The sequence below is a fragment of the Mytilus californianus genome, unplaced genomic scaffold, assembly GCF_021869535.1.
Source record: "Mytilus californianus isolate M0D057914Y unplaced genomic scaffold, xbMytCali1.0.p SCAF_9, whole genome shotgun sequence".
Lineage (NCBI taxonomy): Eukaryota > Metazoa > Mollusca > Bivalvia > Mytilida > Mytilidae > Mytilus > Mytilus californianus.
Window position 1 is genome coordinate 45,521,917 of NW_026262745.1, and position 21,817 is coordinate 45,543,733.

At 31.7% G+C, this 21,817-nt stretch overlaps 1 protein-coding gene across 1 annotated transcript; it reads right to left on the bottom strand.

The window, feature by feature from the left end:
* Positions 1 to 9,048: 9,048 nt before the first annotated feature.
* On the bottom strand, positions 9,049 to 19,367 carry LOC127716102 (spermatogenesis-associated protein 4-like). Its single transcript, XM_052222193.1, has 6 exons — positions 19,267 to 19,367; positions 17,163 to 17,292; positions 14,857 to 14,975; positions 14,010 to 14,169; positions 13,414 to 13,606; positions 9,049 to 11,396 (listed from the first exon to the last, which is right to left on the bottom strand). The coding sequence occupies exons 1-6, from the start codon at positions 19,341 to 19,343 to the stop codon at positions 11,293 to 11,295; spliced, it is 783 nt and encodes a 260-aa protein (XP_052078153.1). The 5' UTR covers positions 19,344 to 19,367; the 3' UTR covers positions 9,049 to 11,292.
* Between the last annotated feature and the right edge of the window lie 2,450 nt (positions 19,368 to 21,817).

Here is a 21,817-nt window from a genome sequence, read left to right on the forward strand (position 1 = left end):
GGTCATATGAACCCTGCCAAACAGACATGTACACTATACAATCATTCCATACACAAAGTATAGTTGACGTAATGCTTATAGTATCTTATAAACTGACAAAACTACGAAAACTTATCATAGACCAATGAACCATAAAAATGAGGTCAAGGTGATATGAAACATTCTAGACAGACATATACACCTTACAATTGTTCAATACACTAAATATAATTGACCTATCGCTTAAAATTCAAAAACTGAAAATTATCCAATGAACAATGAAAATGAGGTCAAGGTCAGATGAAACCTGCCAGACCGACATGTACACCTGACAATCATATAATACACCAATTATAGAGTTGCCCTATCACTTATAGTATCTGAGAAATAGACCAAACCACAAAAACTAAACATTGTCCAATGAACCATGAAATTGAGGTCAAGGTCAAATAAAACCTGCCAGTCGGACATGTACACCTTACAATCATTCCATACATCAAATATAGTTGACCTATTGCTTATAGTATATGAGATCCGAACTTGACGACGTAACTTTAATCTTGATCACTGATCCATGGAATAAGGTCGAGGTCAAGTGAACCCTACTGATAGACATGTAGACGTTGCAAGGAACCCATATATACCAAATATATATATATATATATTTCGTTACCCAATTTGTCATTAAGTAATTGAATTCTACGATTTCTCATAAAATTTGATGAAGTTCTCAGAGCAATTCGTTGTCTTCAACCAATAGATTTTGAACGTGAATAAACATTGACGGACAAATATTGCAAATCAAATAATTTCGATAAAATAATAATAAGTTTAACAGTATTTTAATTGCATATTTTGAACGAGCAGTTTTCTCTTTTTAAATAGTTCCAAATAAAGATGCACAATTTTATTCAAATTCAGCGCTATCACACTACACCAGACTCGAGCCAATAAGGCGAATCAAGCAAGCGAACAATTAAGAAAAACGTGTCAAACTGATCAAGCCTAAAACCCAAAGACTTGCAATAACTTGAAACTTCTTTAATTTTTAAATCTGATAACAATCGTTTTCGTCGTAAATGACGATATGCAATACATTACCACGAACAAAATGACTTTATATAAATAAAACATAGCTGAGAGGGTGAAAGAGCAGATTGTTACCCCGAGAAAACATTGTCAACCTAGGCGAAGCCAAGGTTGACAATGTGTTTTCGGGGGGAACCAATCTGCTCTATCACCCTCTCAGCTATGTGTTATTTAATTTATTATACTGAGAGTTCTTTCATTATTGTCTCTTTAAACTTAAATTGAAAATACTTAACTATGACTTCATGTACATTACAATGTTACAATTATTAAATAAACAACAAAAGTGAAGCAAGATGCATTTTTTATTTTGAATGTCTATGAAAAAGATCTGAGATCGAAACGTAAAACTATCATTATCGTTAAAATTATTGATGTAAATTTACTTCATTGTCCTTTAAATTGTCGATTTTTGATTGGACTGCACGAGAGGGTGACATTCAAAAAATTATCCCGCTGATCCATGGGATAGAGTGAATTATCTCCCTTGTATTAGCCAATCAAAATCTAGCATTTTAACCTGAAGTGTAATAATAGTATTTATCTATTTAAGTCAACATAATGATTTTTGATAATCGGGCATATCTTAATATTGGATTTTCAAGTGTCCTCCCAGTTACACCTGTCCTTTTTTTATAATCTTTGATTGATACTGTTTAGATAATGAAGAAATCTGTAATCAATATATATCATACTTAATTATAGTGTAAAGATGAAATGAAATCAACATGCCTGACAGAATATTCCAGAACCGTATAAGGACACTTCCATTGGTACCGTTTATGTTATTCCAAGCATTGCAACACTTATTTTATTTTCAAATGAATGTAAAATGTTATATAATTACCTAAACTCATTGCTTTTCAGGTTATTGATAGAGTCAACAAATCGATTGAAATAACGGACGCGCACATTGAATTGTCATCTGCCGCACGTGCATACGAATTAGTCGGATTCCTTGGGGAACAATTTTTTCCTTACGAACCAATGTCTAAATCTATTGGTCTAGAATTTGATGAGGATGTGAGGCAATACCTATTGGAATTTCTAAATGATAATCTCTCAGTTATCGTGGTCCATAACCAAACAAATGAAATTGTAGCATGCCTTGCACTTGCCTTAGAATATGATGGAGTGCCTGAGGCTAAATTACCAAATAAGACGGTTGCTTTGATAATGGAATATTTGCAATATAAACATGAGGACATGGACGTATATAAACGCTTTAAATGTAATAAATCTGTACATTTTGCTTTCATTAGTACCCATAAGCTGCATAGGGGCAAAGGATTAGCAACACATGCATTAAGAGCGGCTCTGTTGTTTGCTAAAGAACTCGGACCAACTCCTGTTTATGCTCACGGAGAAGGGACTTCACTTGCATCACAGAAAATAGGAGAAAATTTTGAGGGTGAAATAATTCACAGGTTTAAAAACGAAGAATATGAAGTTGATGGAGAAGTTATTTTTAAGAATACCGGAGACGTCAAGGAACTCATATGCTATGTGAAAGAATTGCACTAGCTTTATATTTCAATAAAAGATTGGATGTGAAATACCTGAACGTATAAGATGTCTGCATGTTGATTTAAATTTACGAATGATGTCCTTGTACCGATGAAAAAATTTAGTAAATGTTTTGACTAGTTTGTGATATCGAAAACCCTGGTGCAATAATTTGTCAGTAATAAGGAGATTTCTTTCGTTAAAATGAAATACGTTGTTACATACACGAGCGAATCGAACAAGTTGAAATATATAAACACCATAAGGTGGTGACAAGGGAACGTCACCATCTAAAAATGGATAGTTAACAATAGGAAATAAAAAAATCATCTCTTTTATCGTAAATTTTGGTATTAAGCTTCCCGTTAAAGATATAGATATCAAGATCTAGGAAAGGGCAGTGTTCATTGTTAGTATTAGCTTTATTTAAAGTCAGTTCAGCGCGATAAATCTCTTTAGTGTACATACTGAAGTCATCATTATTTTAGAGCCAAAATATCATCCAAATATCTAATAGTGTTAATTAATTTTTTGTATCAGATGTTGTTTCGATGGGTCTTTGCTTATTTTAGTCATAAATTGTAACTCATAACAATACAGAAACAGGTCCGCAATAAGTGGTGCACAGTTCGTCACCATTGGAATTCCCATTACGGAATCTCTATAGCGAACACAATTGTTTTCTAATAAAAATCCAGATGCAGTTATCGTATCAAGCAAGTCCAATTGACATAGTTCTTTTGTTTGTTGTTACTAAATAATGACCAAAAAGAGTTTGAACATATATATTCGCATTCCGACTTTTTAAATGCCCATTTAATTAGATGTGTGAATTTTATTTAATGAGATTATGAGGCAAAGTGGTATATATGGTAGAAAAATCAAAACTTTGAACAGATTCGAATCACCAATATAAGCATGCACTCCAAAAGTAATTAATTCCACTATTTTCAAAGGCCTTATTTGAACAATTTATTACCAGGTTTTTGATTGAACTAAGTGTACTAGTAAGTAGAATAGACAGTATAGTAGTGGAACAAGAGCACAGTTTTTTGTAAATCCTCGTTGTAGGTTACTTTGGTGTGCATGAGTATCTGGTGTAATTCTGTTTTTGAGGATCGATTCGATAATTTTTCCAAGTACGGGAAGAACAGTTATCCCTCTGTAGTTCTTGATATCGAGGATAGAACCTTTGTTTTTGTACACAGGAGCTAGAAGAATATCTGTTTCACAGATGACGGCGGATGAGTTCCACTGTAACCACAATCCCGTTCTCTTTTCCTCGAATGTGACCTACCGAATTAAGATTTTTCACAGGGTTTATACTTACATGACCAATATGACGGGTGACACACGTGGAGCAGGATCTGCCGCGAAGTTACCCTTCCGGAGCACCTGGGATCCCCTCGGTTTTTAGTGGGTTTTTTTTTTTCTATGCTGTGTTTTGTATACTGTTGTTGTCTTTGTCGTTTTTTTGCCATGGCATTGTCAGTTTGTTTTTTATTGTTCCTTTAATATCTTTCGCCTCTCTTTTAAGGATTTAAAACACTGCACCTACAAGCTCAATTTAAAAAGAACCCCTATTTAGTAAGATGATAATAAATCATGATTAACACATCTTGTGAGTTTGAGCATTTTTGAGATTTGTTTTTGGTATAACTGTACACATTGAGATAACAAGAGTGCACACGCTGAAATGTCTCGCCTACTATACTGACCATTGATTTTATATTGATAGTCCTAAATATAAAGTTATACTACAAGTTTCACATTAACATTTATGATCCAAGAAAATGAGGTTAAGGTCAGATAAACAAAGGCGGAAATACATGCACACCTTTAGTACAATCATTCCATACTCAGAATATAGATGACCTATTGCTTATAGTATAAAAGAAACAGACCAAACCATGGAAATTCTATATTGACCAATGAACCATGAAAATGAAGTCAAAGTCAGATGAACCCTGCCAGACAGACATGTACACCTTAAAATCATTCCATGCATCAAATATAGTTGACCTATTGCTTATGGTATCTAAGAAACAAAGTAAACCAGGAAAACTGAACATTGACCAATGAACCATGAAAATGAGGTGAAGGTCAAATGATACCTGCCAGACTGACATATACACCTTACAATAATTCCATACACCAAATATAGTTGACCTATTGCTTCAAGTTTAAGAAAAACAGACCAATACACAAAAACTTAACATAAGCAATGAACCATGAAAATGAGGTCAAGGTCAAACAAAACCTGCAAGACTGACATGTACATCGTAAAATATTTCCATACACCAAATATAGTTGGTCTACTGCATACAGTATTAGAAAAACAGACCAAAACACAAAAACTTAACATTGAGCAATGAACCGTGAAAATGAGATCAAGGTCAAATAAAACCTGCCAGACTGACATGTACATCGTAAAATATTTCCATACACCAAATATAGTTGGTCTACTGCATACAGTATTAGAAAAACAGACCAAAACACAAAAACTTAACATTGAGCAATGAACCGTGAAAATGAGATCAAGGTCAAATAAAACCTGCCAGACTGACATGTACATCGTAAAATATTTTCATACACCAAATATAGTTGACCTATTGCATACAGTATTTGAAAAACAGACCAAAACACAAAAACTAAATAATTACCACTAAACCATGAAAATGAGGTCAAGGTCAGATGACACCTGCCAGTTGGACATGTACACCTTGCAATCATTACATACACCAAATATAGTAGACTTATTGCTTATAGTATCTGAGATATGGACTTGACCACGGAAACTTAACCTTGTTCACTGATCCATGAAATAAGGTCGAGGTCAAGTGAAAACTGTCTGACAGACATGAGGACCTTGCAAGGTATGCACATACCAAATATAGTTACCCTATTACTCATAATAAGAGAGAAATTAACATTACAAAAATTCTGAACTTTTTTTTTAAGTAGTCACTGAACCATTAAAATAAGGTCAAGGACAATGGACATATGACCGACAGGAACTTCATATCATAAGAAATCTATATACAAAGTATGAAGCATCCAGGTCTTCTACCTTCTGAAATATTAAGCTTTTAAGAAGTTAGTTAACGCCGCTGCCGCCGGATCACTATCCCTATGTCCAGCTTTCTGCAACAAAAGTCGCAGGCTCGTCAATAAAATAGCAACACCTAATGTGAGGTGGGATGTATTTTGTTATATCATAAAACTGACTAAAAGGTCAATCTGTGAGTCGACAGGTCAGGCTATTGGCTCCCAGGTTCAATCAATTCTTGTCGAGATCTGGTCTTGCTGAAAAGGAGCTTGGTAGATGAAAATTTGTTTGATTAAAGTCCAGAAAAAAAGGAGAACCCCTTCTAGATGTTTGAGATTAATGGTAGATTATAACTAAAATTTGAAAAAAATCATTCAACTCTTTTATTTATTAAATATTATCTAATGAATATTCTCAAAATGGATGTAGAGTTGTATAGAATGCATGTAATATTGGTGGGAAACATATTTATATTTGTCTTAAAATCATCATATCTTCAGAACCAAGAAGGAGAGGAGGTATAATAAAAAAAATTCGTAAGGGTTCCGCGGAACCCAGTGTCTCGCCTACTTTTGCTGTTAATCGCAGGCTCAACAAAAATTAGGAAAAAAATTAATAAAAATATTCCTCTCTATACTATCTTTTGATTGTAAGTAGCTTCTGTCCAAGTTTGGTAAAAATCCAGGATAGTTTATGAATCTAATAAATGTTTTAAAAACTTAAACTGCAGACTGTATGTAATGTTAACTGGAAGAAAAGCTAAGTCCATTTATAAGTGAAATACGGAAAAAATGGAACAAAATTTTAACAAAATTTCCTTCTAGATACTAGCTTTTAATCATAAAAAGCTTCTGTCCAAGTTTGGTACAAATCCAAGATAATTTAAGAAAGTTGTTAAAATTTTAAAAACTTTAACCACAGAGTGAATGTAATGTTAACTGGTAGAAAAACTAAGTCCATTTATAAGTAAAATACTGAAAAATTTTTTTTTTTTTTTTTTAAAACATTTATTTCTGGATACTATCTTATGATCATAAACAAGCTCCTTTCCAAGTGTGGTAGAAATCCAGGATAGTTTAAGAAAGTTATTAAAATTTCAAAAACTTTAACCACAGAGTGAATATTTGTGGACGCCGCCGACGACAACGACGACGACGCCGACAGAATGTAGGATCGCTATGTCTCGCTTTTTCTACAAAAGTCGAAGGCTCGACAAAAAGGCAATGAGTTTAAATATTTAACCCTATCCTGTTCCTAACCTTAAAAACATCTATTTTAAGAGGAACCATACATTCCTTATCTGTCTACCTTTCCCCCTTATTTAAAGTCCTAGCGACCCGGAACATGTATTTATTGGAGAAAGCGATTGCAACTAGGTCTTTTTTGCAAAAGTTCCAAATTTCTTGCGTCATGTCCAAAATTAATATTCCAGAAATATATTTATATGCCATTGGTCATTCTATCTCTTTATACACATTACATTGTCTTTCTCCGTGAATTTGAAATGCATAAAATTACTTTTGTTACTGGACATTATGCAAACAACAATCAATTAATTATATAATCAATGCTTCTAGTGAATTAAATATATTATTTCACAAATGGCATGCTATATATATTGCTTATAAAAATAACATCAATTCTTACATGTAAAATGTATATTAATGTAATGTTTTAGAAATATGATCATCTAAAAGAATGACTGAATGCTAATTTCTGTAGTCATTAATGTTATAATAATGCTGAGCTTAAATGTGTAATATTATAACTGGCAAGTCATCTGTAGAAAGATTTTTATCTAGTTCCATTGTAAATTTAAAAGTTCTGATACATATGTTATGTAGTGACTGTCATTTCTAATTTTGTTTCTTTTCAAAAATGTTAAAGTCACATCTTGGTCCAACCACTTTTAAAATTACTATAATAAACTGTTAACACAGAGATATGTCTTGCCTATTTTTTATTTTGATAATGCATATGTTGAAATTAAAATAGCAATATTTTAACATGTAAGTTATGCAAATATTCAAAGTCAATGAGCCATGACTTAAGGTACAGGGCTAAACAATATCCATGGAAATGAGATGTGCCAATGTTACTACAATTGCAAACCAAATACCATTGTCTTTTAGTAATTTTTCCCTATAAACAAACCTAAACACAAACATTAACTTGTAAACTATGTAAAAGTTTCAAAGTCAATGAACCATAATTAGGGGGTGGGGTTATATAATCTCCATGGAAATGAAACTTGCAAATGCCAATACATTTGCATACCAAATATCATTGACTTTACATTAGTGGTTCATCTTAAACTGACCTAATCACAAACTAATACATGAAAACTAAGCAAAAGTTTCAAAGTCAATAGACCATGAATGAGGGGGCGGGGCCAAATAATCTCCATGGAAATGAGATATGCCAATGCTTATACAACTGCATACCAAATATCACTGATCTACCACCAGTGGTTCCCCATAAACTGACCTACCGGTAATCACAAACTAATACATGTAAACTAAGCAAAGTTTCAAAGTCAATAGACCTTGACTGAGGGGGCGGGGCCAAATAATCTCCATGGTACACAATGAGATGTGCCAATGCTTTTACAACTGCATACCAAATATCATTGACCTATCAATAGTGGTTCCCCATAAACTGACCTAATCACAAACTAATACATGTAAACTAAGCAAAGTTTCAAAGTCAATAGACCTTGACTGAGAGGGCGGGGCCAAATAATCTCCATGGTAATGAGATGTGCCAATGCTAATAAAACTGCATACCAAATATCACTGATCTACCACCAGTGGTTCCCCATAAACTGACCTACCGGTAATCACAAACTAATACATGTAAACTAAGCAAAGTTTCAAAGTCAATAGACCTTGACTGAGGGGGCGGGGCCAAATAATCTCCATGGTACACAATGAGATGTGCCAATGCTTTTACAACTGCATACCAAATATCATTGACCTACCACTAGTGGTTCACCATGAACTAGACCTAATAACAAACTAATACATTGTCGCCGCCACCGCCGATGCCGGAAACAGCATAACTATGTCTCGCTTTTTGACTCCGTCGAGGCGAGACAAACACTGTGGACAAGGTCAGCTTACCTTTCTTGGACAAAAGTTCACTAGGTTTTTTCTGGTGAGGTTTGTGTTGCTCAAGATTAAGATTTAGTGTTTCTAATGTTTTTGTAGACCTTGTCATTTGTTTTTCTTTTCACATTTTGTCTTTTGGTCATTGAGTGGTCTGTCTAGTGATTCTTATTGTCTCTTTGTTATCTTCTTATTTGTGTTTGTTTGTTTACATTTAACCATCTATATCTACTAATCACTTAAAAATGATCATAAATGTAGTTAGTTTCTTTTGATGACATGTGGAAACTTCTCAGAGGGAGAAAACTTAAACAATCAAACATTTTATTTTTTATTTTCCATGAAATGATCATAAAAATGTAAAAATATGTACATAAAATGACGAATATATTAGGCTATATAACATACAATCTTAAAATTTTAAATAAAATAACAAAGCAGTTGTCAATACTCAAGATTTTTTTGGCTTTTATCCAAAAGAGTCAATGAATTCTGTTTTCCACCACCTATATTTGTAAAACATGACCATGTCCAATAAACAGCTGCGCCATGAGCGCATGATACGACCCGTCGTCTTGTGTGTGAATTTTTATGCAATAAGCATAAATAGTTTCTGACATACGGCGTGACATGCGAAAACCCCCCTTTTTTTTTTACAAAAAACTCAATATCTCTAAAATAAAATTTTGAATCAAAACCAAAAAGTATACAGATCTTAAGATTAATATAACTAAGAAGTGTGTAAAATTTTAAGCAATAATTATAAATCGTTTTTGAGATACGACGCGACATGTGAAAACCCCCCTTTTAAAAAAAAAATCAATATCTCAAAAACAAAATTTTGAATCAAAACCAAAAAGTATACAGATCTTAAGATTAATATAACTGAGAAGTGTGTAAAATTTTAAGCAATAATCATAAATCGTTTTTGAGATACAGCGCAACATGTGAAAACCCCCCTTTAAAAAAAAAAAATCAATATCTCAAAAATAAAATTTTGAATCAAAACCAAAAAGTATACAGATCTTTAGATTAATATAACTAAGAAGTGTGTAAAATTTTAAGCAATAATCATAAATCGTTTTTGAGATACAGCGCGACATGTGAAAAACCCCTCCCCCTTTTTTTACAAAATACTCAATAACTCAAAAATACAATTTTGAATCATCACCAAAAAGTATACAGATTTTAAGGTCAATATAACAAAGAAGTGTGTAAAGTTTTAAGCAATAATAATAAACTGTTTTTGAGATACTGCGCGACATGTGAAAAACCCCTCCCCCTTTTTTAACAAAATACTCAATATCTCTAAAATAAAATTTTGAATCATCACCAAAAAGTATACAGATCTTAAGATTAATATAACTAAGAAGTGTGTAAAGTTTTAAGCAATAATCATAAATTGTTTTTGAGATATGTTGCGACATGTGAAAAAAAAACACACACCTGTTTTAGTTACTAAGTTCCGTAACTCAAAAAGTTTTAATCTTATTTTCACCAAAAAGTATACAGGTTGTTTGACCATCATAAGAAACAACTATGTTAAGTTTCATGAAATTTGGATAAGTCATTATCAAGAAAAGGTGCGACATGTTTATGTGGGACAGACAGACGGATGGATGGACGGACATCGGACATTTGTATACCATAATACGTCCCGTCAAAAATTGACGGGCATATAAAAATGGAATGTAAAATCCAAAAATATAATTTAATACCAGGTATCAACCTTCCCAGGAAGAAGTATTGGTTCAATGCAATAAAGTGAATGAGTAGAAACAGATATTTGCTGTTAATTTTCCAGAAATATAAGATATTAATTTCAAAAGATCTCTTTTCTTTCGGCATAAATTCTTACCATACTTGATTAAAAAGATGAAATCCAATGCAATATGCAGTTTAATGAATTAAAGGTGGCAAAAAATATATGCCATTGAGACAACAACACAAAAACTGCATAGGACATCTATTTCTATTATAATATCTATTTCCAACCATTGTTCCTCATTGTATATCTACCTACCAAAAAGGTTGAATAACTAGTCTCAAATGAAAATTTTAGAGTTGAGTTCAGCAGTATTGTAATAACTCTCTGGAGAGAATAATAAAGAATTAACCTTTTCATTAATTCTATGCATTTCATTGGACATAATGTCCAGGTTGAAAATTGCAAAAGAATTTTGGTGTTTCATAACGACTGGAGTACCTTGAAGTACATCATAGCACAACACATTAAAATGAATGGATAGCAAATGTTACCTTCGACAACAGAAAACTTCATGTATGATAAACTTTAACATGCTTTAAATTTTCAAAATAGAAGAATCTGCTCTGTTTGAAATTGTGTATGCATATTTTAGAAGGAGTATCTTAAACACTTCCCATCAGCTTATCATTGTATGCAAAATGTAAGCAATACTGACACCAAAAACATTCCCATAGAACACAGCATATATTAATTTTTAATAAAACTATTAGCATGGTGCTCACATCATTGTCAGTTAAGGAGGACTAAAGAAGTCCTGATTATGTATTTTTAGTATTTTGATTGGGTTTATTATTTTAGTAGCCCTGAATAGGCATATTGTAAAGAGCTGATTTGTCCATCTGATTGACTTCAATTTCTTTAAATTGTACACTTGGTTCTCTTGACATGCTTTGTAAATCTGAAATATAAGAAAAATTTGTTTGTTATTAAATCTGAAATATAATCAATATTCATTTTACAACAATAGTTGAAAGGATACTGAGCTTCAATTCTAAATTAATATCCTTAATATAGATACAATTTTAATGAAAATTATTAATGAAATACAGTTTTGATAAAAATCAATAGACCAAAAAGTAAAATAAACCAATGAAAATTTGAAGTTGTTGTCTTCGTAAAGATGTGTTGAATGAATAGTTAATAACTACAAACAAAACAATACAAGAGGAGACAACTAATAATTTTTCATAAGAATTCCCTTTTTCATCATGCTGTGTGTTCCTAAGAGTGACTAAACTATTCAGAGGGGGGGATGGACCTTTAAATGGGAGGTTGGGATTGAACCATTATTTTAGCGAGAATTCTGGATTTTCATTTATCAGGATTCAGGAATTAATGAGGAAATAAATGTGGATAGTGTCCACATGTGGACACAGATGATGCTCCTGCTTGCATATCATATAGTTGTAAAGAGACATAACTGAAGAACGATAAATGTGACCCTACCGAAATTTGAACTTGATCTGAGTTTCGTGGTAATAAGCATTGTGTGTAAGTCTCATAACATTTGGTTGAGGCTAACTTAGGTAGAGAACAGAAACTAAAAATTCAGCAATTTTTCTCTTTGTAAACTTGCATAACTCTAGAATGGTTGTGTATAAGTTTTATAACATTTGGTTGAGACAAACTAAAGTTAGAGAACAGAAAAGAAAAATTCAGCAATTTTTATGTTTATAAAGGGACACAACTCAAGAATGGTAAAAGTGTCGCCACCAAATTTCGTACTTAATCTGTATTATGTAGTAATAAGCATTGTGTATAAGTTTCATTACATTTGGTTGAGGCAAACTAAAGTTAGAAAACGGAAACAAAAAATTTGTACTTGATCTTAGTTTTGTGGTAATGAATATTGTGTATAGGTTTCATAATGTTTGGTTGGGGCAAACTTAAGTTACAGAACGGAAACTAAAAATTTTGCAATTTTTCGATTTTAAAACTCAATAATGGTTAAAGTGACACTACCCAAATTCAACTTGATCTGTGTTTTATCAGTGGAAATCAAAATTAAACATTGCATTGTATAAAGCATTGATTGTAGTTGATTCAACTATAATCATGGACAAAGGAAGATAACTCCAATTTTAAAAATTACTTGATATAAAGAAGAAAATAAAAATTTTGCAATTTTTCCATTTATAAAGGGGCATAACTCTAGAACTGTTAAAGTGACACCACCAAAATTCAATCTTGATCTGTGTTTTGTGGTAATAAGCATTAAGGATAAGTTTCATAACATTTGGTTGAGGCAAACTTAAGTTAGAGAACGGAAACTAAAAATTTTGCAATTTTTCCATTTATAAAGGGGCATAACTCAGAACAGTTAAAGTGACACCACCAAAATTCAAACTTGATCTGTGTTTTGTGATAATAAGCATTGTGTTTAAGTTTCATATCATTTGGTTGAGGCAAACTCAAGTTAGAGAATAGAAACCAATTTTGGGACGTACGTACAGACGGACAAGGGTAAAACTTAATGCTCCCACCACTACGACGGGGCATAAAAATGCTATATTTTTTTGTGAAATTCCAGATAAGCATTTGTTTTTCTGGGAATTCGGGAAACCCATCCTACCACCCCTCTATTCAGATACAAACAAAAATGTGTCCATAGTACATGGATGCCCCACTTGCACTATTATTTTCTATGTTCAGTGGACCGTGAAATTGGGGTCAAAATTTTTTCTAATTTGGCATTAAAATTAGAAAGATCATATCATAGTGAACATGTGTACTACACTTCAAGTTGATTGGACTTCAACTTCATCAAAAACTACCTTGACCAAAAACTTTAACCTGAAGCGGGACAGAAGGACGAAGGAATGGACGAACGAAAGGATGCACAGAACGAAAAGCATAATGCCCATAAATAAGGCATAAAAATTGTGCCTTTTCTTTTACAACACAACTTTATATACCTTCAGGATTAGCTTGACTAGGAACAGCAGCAGATTCCCCCATGGTACTGTCTTCAAATGTTGGCTGAGTTGGTTGTGGTGGTGGTCTCCGTACACATAGTTCACCGAGTGTTGGTTTTACCTGGAATCGGTCTGGATTCTGGTATCTCTCTTGTCGTCTGTGCTCTATATGGTCATTTATAATTTTCTGGGACTGAAAATAAATATTTCTCTTTATATTTCTTATTACTTTTAAAAATATTTCCTCAATATATTTCATATTTTTTATGGTGTCCAATATCTATGACTTACATTTACAACAACTGCTATATATACATTGTAATGTTTAAAAGAATGAAACGATGGAAATAGCTCATTTTTGTAACTTATAAAAAAAACAACTAATAAGTGCAGCACTTATTGACAGAAAATAATAGACAACCCTTTTGCAGTTATCAACACTTAGTCTAATGAAATGTACTTTTTATTATATATGTAATTATCCATGGGAGACAACTCACTTTTTCAATTCCAAGAATACTTAGTGCTATGTTGTAAGCAGTAATAAAAATCTCACAAAATAAAAGTTGCAGTAATGTTTCCACAATATAAAATACCTTTTGAGCACCAAGTATAAGGTTTTGATCGGCCATGATTTCTGTAATTCTTAGGTTATTTTTTACTGCTTTTGATGCTGTTGATCTAGCATGCATTGGAAGTTTTTCTTGATAAAGTTTGTCTGTAAAATCTGGTTCTTCTGTCTGAGTTTTCTTTACTCTGATAAAAATGACAAAGTAGGAAATAAGCATCTTATATGTCACCCTATTCAAAAAGTTTAGAAAGCCACTAATGTTTGATCTGTATAAAACGACTGGTACAAATTTTTTCAAACACTTTGTCAGACATTTATTTTATTATCTGTTTACAATATACCCATTGATAAAGACCTTTTAGGTCAAAATATTAGGCAAATTTTTGTCTTTTATCAAACATATGAAGAATGTTCTTTGGTTGTTTTAGCTTTTATCGTTGGTTTCCAATTTTTCTACATGTTCTTTAATTTGCATGAGATCCAGAGGCACAAATAGTTGTACTGTTTTCCGGTTTCCAAAACAGTTGATCATAAAATTAAGGAAAAACAGCATATTTCATCTTGATACTTAACAAGACTGTTTGATATATTTTTTCCATTTGATCTTAATGAAACTATTTGTTGATAGGATATATATAAAATGCTTTAATTAATTTGTTCTGGTCCTGAACATGCCTGAAATATTTGCCACTTGACAACCAACAATCAATCAATCAATCAATATAAATGCTTTTATCAAATGGCATTAACTATAAGGATGAAGTAATTCATGGTTAAAGAATCAATGTCATTAAGAGAAAATGTAGGCTTTAACTTTGAGCAATAAAAACTTTTAAGTAAATGTATATTCTTCAAAGGTGTATTTCACTTACTTCCTGTTGGTTAACAATTCATAAATTATTTCTAACAACATGGCAGCTGCTCCCTCCTTACAATGAATAGTGCCATCTATATATTCCTCTGGTATGTCTAAAGAGTGTCTTTTTATGAACTAAAAATAAACAAATATGTTCTGATTAAACCTGTCATTGTTGTCAATGTTTCACCAAAAAATGCACACCATAATGATTTAATTTACAGTATATCCAGGTTTTAAAAATCCTACTTAGATTGTGTAAGTTTTGCCTGGTACTGTTTGTCTGAAATCTTTTTGGAGGTTCATTGTTTGAATCATTCATTTCACATGGGTAATGCTTTTTCAAACAATACTAACATATTGTATTACCAAATCTGCTTAAAATAAACTGTTGACACAGAGATATATCGGCATGAAATTAAGAAAAAGACAATCAGATGGACAACATTGCTAATTAATTCAAAGACGCTGGACCATGAACTAGTAGGCCCTGCCTTAAAATGGTAAAAAAACTGAGATGTACAGACAGTAATGTAACTTTATAGAAAATGTCGTGGTCTATTGTAAGTAGTTCCTATCAAACTAATTAACTTAAGCAGATGATCAATCACAAGTAGTTCATATCAAACTAACTTAAGCAGAAAACTTATTCTTAACATTGTCATCATCATCGTTGGAAAAGCAATCCCTATGTCTCGCTTTCCACCACTTTCGCCTTAAAAGAGACAAAAATGAGTATTTCAGTCTAGTCTTTGAAAGTTTTAATTAACAAGTATCTGTAAGTATTAGCAAGTCCTACAATTAGATCTGAATCCTCACTTAGTATGGGGAGTACCTTTGTTACAGTCACAAAACATTGTAGTTTTCAATTAATACAGAACTCGTTATTGTGGTATTTTGATTGTGATAAGTAAACATTGCATAATGTTCACAAAAATATTGAGACTAGACCAGGCCTGGGGTAATGGTAATTTGTAATTGTAATGCATTGTAATATTACATTTTTTTGATGTAATGCAAAGTAATTTGTAATGCACATTTTCTGCATTACAATTACATGTAATGTAATGATTACTTTAGTTAAAAATCAATGTAATGCCTCCATTACTATTCATTACTTTTCATTACAAATTGGTAAAATACATAAAATTGAAGAATATAGTAAAATAAAAATAAAATATTAACAAAAACAAAAGAAAGTATTGAATAAAATTATTGTCACAGTTAATTACTGTATTAAATCATTATAGATAGTTTGCCCTTAAAACTTTTCTTCAAGGATCCTTAACTAAATCCCCTAGGCCAACTAAACTTTAATCCAGCAAATGAAAAAAAAAGTGAAAATCATCAAGTCTTGATCTTGGTTTCTGATATTTGTATAAAATTATATTGGGAATATTTTGGTATTTGGTGGTCCATGAAAAATCTTCTAAAAAAATTATTAAACAAAACTACATATAGATGAAAGGAAAAAATATGAATATGAAATTTTCATAATTCTATATACACCTTACATGTATTTCAATGAAAGATTGAATATGTCAATCAACATTTTTACACCAAACTGTGGTTTGGGTCCTGTCTGTGTTGTTATTTCACCTAATTAATTTCAAAATGTTTTTATTGCAATCAAATCTTCTCAACTTATGTTTGTCCTCACAGAGCCCTTAGGCATTTAACAAGATAATCCTTTAATGACACATTTATTATATCCCTTGAAATCCCTTTATGATATCTTAATGATTAAGTGATCAATGTTAGAAACAAAATTATATGATAATTTATTTATTTTTCTTTGGCTAATACAGCTATCAAGTATTTAGCCATTCCCTCCACATCAGCTCCTGTAGAAAGGCTTTTTAGTATTGCCGGAAAGGTGTACAGACCTGATTGCTGTTCTCTTAATGACAGCACTTTTGAAACACTTATGATGATAAAGTTCAATGGACATGTTAATTAACCAGTATTTGAAGTCTATGTCACCAACACTGTATATATATGTACATATACCCCGGTAATATTTATCAATTTCTTATAAAAATCTGTTTTTGAAATGTTTTTAGTTTTTATATTGAAAAAGTAATGTGTAATGTAATGCATTACACAGGCAAAGTAATTGTAATGTAATGCATTACATGTGAGAAAAAATGTAATTGTAATTGTAATGGAAGAATCACAAAGTAATTGTAATGTAATGCATTACATTGAAATGTAATGGCCCCAGGCCTGGACTAGACAACTGGTACTATTGATGGGTCAATACCATGCAATTCTAACATTTAAATGGATAATGTCAATTAGCTATGAATAAAGTTTACTTACAAGTTTTAATAGATACCAGTTCTTCTGTTTAGAATCCAGTGATGTCCCATTATTGTAAGAGTGCATCTGTATGTCTTGTGGAAAGTACCAAGAGAAAATTTCAGCTATTAAGTAACCATTTGTAACATCCCTGCAAGACAAAACACAACAGTATGTTATAGATATGTGATGACTATACAAACAGTATGTTGTAGATATTTGATGACTATACAAACAGTATCTAATTTACATAGAAGTAATTATATATATATATAATAAATAATTATTTTATCTTTTCTCTTACTGTAAATTCAAAAATTATTGCGATGTTTTTATTATTGCGAAAAATGCGACAGGGTTATAATCGCAATAATTTAAAATCGCATTTTGAAATTTTTTATATGAATTAAACAGGATTTTTCTCAATATCGCAAAAATTAAAAATGCATTTTAGTCCAAAATGACAAAATCGCAATAATAAATGCACACAATAATTTCTGAATTTACAGTATTCTAAAAAGAGCAATTTGTTTTTATAAAACAGGAATAGTGTCATTATCTTATTTTTGCCAGAATCAGTAACACTTTCAGAAGATGTTTTAAAAATAAATGTGGATTTGAAATGAAATCTTAATTGCTTCTACTTTTCTGTCATCTAATTGATACATAATGATGATATGTACCTCAGTCATTAATGCTTTTGTACGGCAATATGAATTGCTGTTCTGTCATATCTTTTTCTGATTGAATACCAACACCTGAACTTTTCGCTAATAAATGCTAACATTTCTATATAATTATTATATAATCATTCTGTTTTCCTTGTAAAATTTTTAATTACTAAATTTTTTGCTTAAGAATGACAATTTAGAATAGTTTTCCCCTAATAAATCTTACCTGCATACTAAATATTTTGTATGAACATACATTTGACATAAGTCAAAACGAATTTGCTATTACAATGTAGTGTTAAGGTATGTTTTTGTTTTTTGGGGTAAAATTTTATTCTGTACATTTCTTACTAGTAACTGTAACTTTAATTCAAATAAAACTTTTGATTACGGTAACATACAAAATCAGTTGAATAAGTTTACTATAACTTATGATTTAATTAAAGGTAATATTATCAGGTAAGAGATAACTTTCAGTGTTCTCCCCAGGATTTATGGACAGCACCATGATGGTAATTGTGGCGACAAATTAGAGATGTGTGGCATACAGAGTTTGCATCATGTCATATTTTCCTCTATCCTCTCTCCTTATGGACAATTCACATGGAGGAGTTTCTTTTCTTTTTTTATTTGTTATTACCTTTTTTTATTTAAGTTTCATTTCAGACATTACACTATTTAAAGCAACAAAATTACAACCAAATAAATCTCTGACAATTCTGCTTCTATTGGTACCAAGTTCATACACCTTATCGCTAATTGTCCGCCATTACTGGACATCACAAAGGTTCTCGTCAAATTTTGACATCACAATAGAAAATAGCTGATGCCACAATTGGCACAAAGGAAAGTGATTGTTGTATGAGGTCAATAGATGACTTTCAAATTCCTGCACTTTTTTCATAAATTTCTTATGTCACAGTGATAATGTTATTACGTCACAGTAAGAACCGATTGATCGATGACCCTGATTGACCTCCTTCATAAAAACAACTTGAGATTGGTGTATAGTTCAAGTGTTGCAAATTTTCAGGTCAAGTGTCAATTACTCTCAAATAGCGATAATGTCTATTAAAGTCCCACAAAAAGCAGCCTCATAATTGTATGTGAATAAATGTAGTTTTATATGAAAGATATAGTAAAAAAAAAATTGTACTTGACAAATACTTGAAATAGTTATTGCAAATAAGTGTAGTTATTATAAATATGTTGTCAGGCTTGAAAAATTGGATTAAAGAAGGGGTTAGCACCTAACGAGTCATGTGACATTGCTACTGAAAAGTTAAACAAAATAACTCCCAGGATCTCATCAGGAACATTTAAAACTGCATAATTTAATTGTGTGCCAACTTAAAAAATGCCTAAGCAATTATCATGATTCATGTTCTGTTCATTCTTTCTTGGATAAAAAAAAATATCGTATTCACATCAATGCGAAATTCAAGATAGTTTACCATTTTGCAGTTTTTATTTGCCAAGTTAAGTCAAGACTCTGAATCCACTTCAAAACTTCTCTTGGTAGTCCTGACATCTTTTTCGCTAACTTTGTTGTTGTCCAGAGCAACGAATAAATAAATCATCGTTATTTAGACGCTTTGTTAAATCACATTTAATTTTAAGCGCACTAGTGACTAATACTGAATGCTTATAAAAATGTAATTATCACGGTCACGGCAACGAATTAATTCCGAAAAAAAACACATTCTTATAGGGAATATTTTTTTTTTATTTGTATTAAATTTTAAATAAATAAGATAAGACTTTTGGGGGATTCAATTATTCATTTTCAATTGAACTTAACAGATTGTTAATCTTCCAATCCCACTTAGTTTTCTTCCTTCAAATTTCAACTCAAACAAGATGAAGATTATCATTAACTTTTACTTAAATATTGGCCATAAAGAATTTATTTTCTGCATATATCAAAACTTACAACCTAGACCCCAGAAAAAAACACTCAGATTTAATTTAAGACATTACCAAATATTGCAGCTGGCAGTGTTGTTTATAGGTAAAATCTGCATAAACCTTTTTTCAGAAGTATATACAATTGCAACAATGTCTTACTTTCAGTAAGTGCTGTTGAATTCATGTGTAAAATGACTTCTGATGTGAACAGATAATTAAAAGGAGATGTGTGGGGTGTTAAAGAGACAGTAATCCATCACACAAAACCAGACATGTGAAAGTTCAAATAATTTTCAGTGGTGTGTCTATAAAAAGAGTGAAAAATATTACCATACACAATCAGGTATTGTGTGTACATGATAGCTTAATTTAGGAACTGGATCCAAAGAAAAAAAATTTCTAGTTAAAAGTGCTCGGATTGTAAAAACATTCTCATCTGCTGGGCATCTAGTTAAGCTTTGTCATTATTACACCACCATCACTCGGAAAATACATATGAATTTTTGCATGGTTGATTTGCACTACAGTGTAAACAAACAGAATCCACATAATCAAACAGGACTTACCTTATTTGAATGAAGACTATATTCAATGCATATGGTTTTATTCCTTCGTGTTGTTTTATGTGAAAAAGAATGCACGCAATCTCTAATTATAAAGATGGAAAGAGGTAACAAAGATTCAAAGTTGCCCTCTGTAAGCTGAGTTAAAACTGAAGCAACATTACAACATGATGTAGGACCTTATAGAATTCATTCACAACTTGTCTAGCCATTGGGTCATTTAGAGCTTGTTTGAAGTTTATTGACCAAGTCCATTATTGAGGACTATGCTGATATCTAGATGTTTTTTTAATGTACTAATTATGTTGTTGGGTTCCTGTCTCAAGTTCATACACATTTCTTTTTATCCATATATATCTATGCCATTAGCAATGAGTTGCATTTATTCTTGTTAAACATGTGATTTCCTGTTGACAGTATTCTTTGAATATGAATTCTTCTATGAAATCCATGCACTTTTTTTGTTCTGACCTCCATAAACGTTTTTGTTTTTATAACAGTTTAGAAAGTCTGCTCAAGCTTTTTAAACAGAATTAAAATGTCCCATGCACTGGAATTCCTCTTTATAATACTTTGGACATGCCTGGAAATTTACACATTGCATAAATTGTGATATAACACACAACATTTTATCTAGGATATTTGAGCACATGTGTGTTCTGTATATTACATTTGTAGATCTGGTTTATCGCTACTAGAATTAGTGTGCATTTAATTCATCAGCTGCATTTGTTCTCAAATTGAAACAGTAGAACATATATATACATCCTTATAGCCCTGCCTACTGCCCATAAGCACAGAAACAAAACTTTATCTAAGAGTTCCTGTCAGTCTATTTTACCCTTTCAAAGTTCAGTATGGCATACTTTGTTTGTTTGTTCCATAAACAACTTTGGTTATATCATGGCAGCCAGTTGTGTTGGTGGAAGACAGAAAACTGGCAAAAAGATCTGAGTCCAACAAACCTTTCCAAGACATGAACTCACAACCTGTTACCTCAGAGCCATACTTTGTACTGCATATATTTAGAATCTAGAAAATTTAGTTAATCTGCCTTTAAATAAAGGCAAAATAGGATATTTTGATACTTATAAATAGAACTGGCTTGATGGGTGCCAAAACTATTGACTGAAACACACAAAACAAGTCTCTTCCAGACCTTAGCTTAGCTATCCTTCCTTTTATTACTGACATGAAAAGCATTCCAATTTACCCTAAGAGGCCAATAATGACTTTTGCATTATGTTGCTAAAGTTGCCAAATAACATCCCATTATTTGACTTTGTAATGGAACCCTTATTTTAATACAAAATTTAGGTCTATTAGCAATATGATTCAGTTTCTTCAAAATTAGCCAAATAAATAACATGACCGACATGTTTAACTAGTGGAGCAGGAACTGCTTATCCTTCCAAAGCCCCTGTGTTTACCACAGGTTTTATCATTAATCTTGTCAGTGTTAGGGCTATTCCATTAAAATGTATGTGGCAGTGTAGGAAGGGACTTTCAAAATATCCCTACAACCAAGGACCAT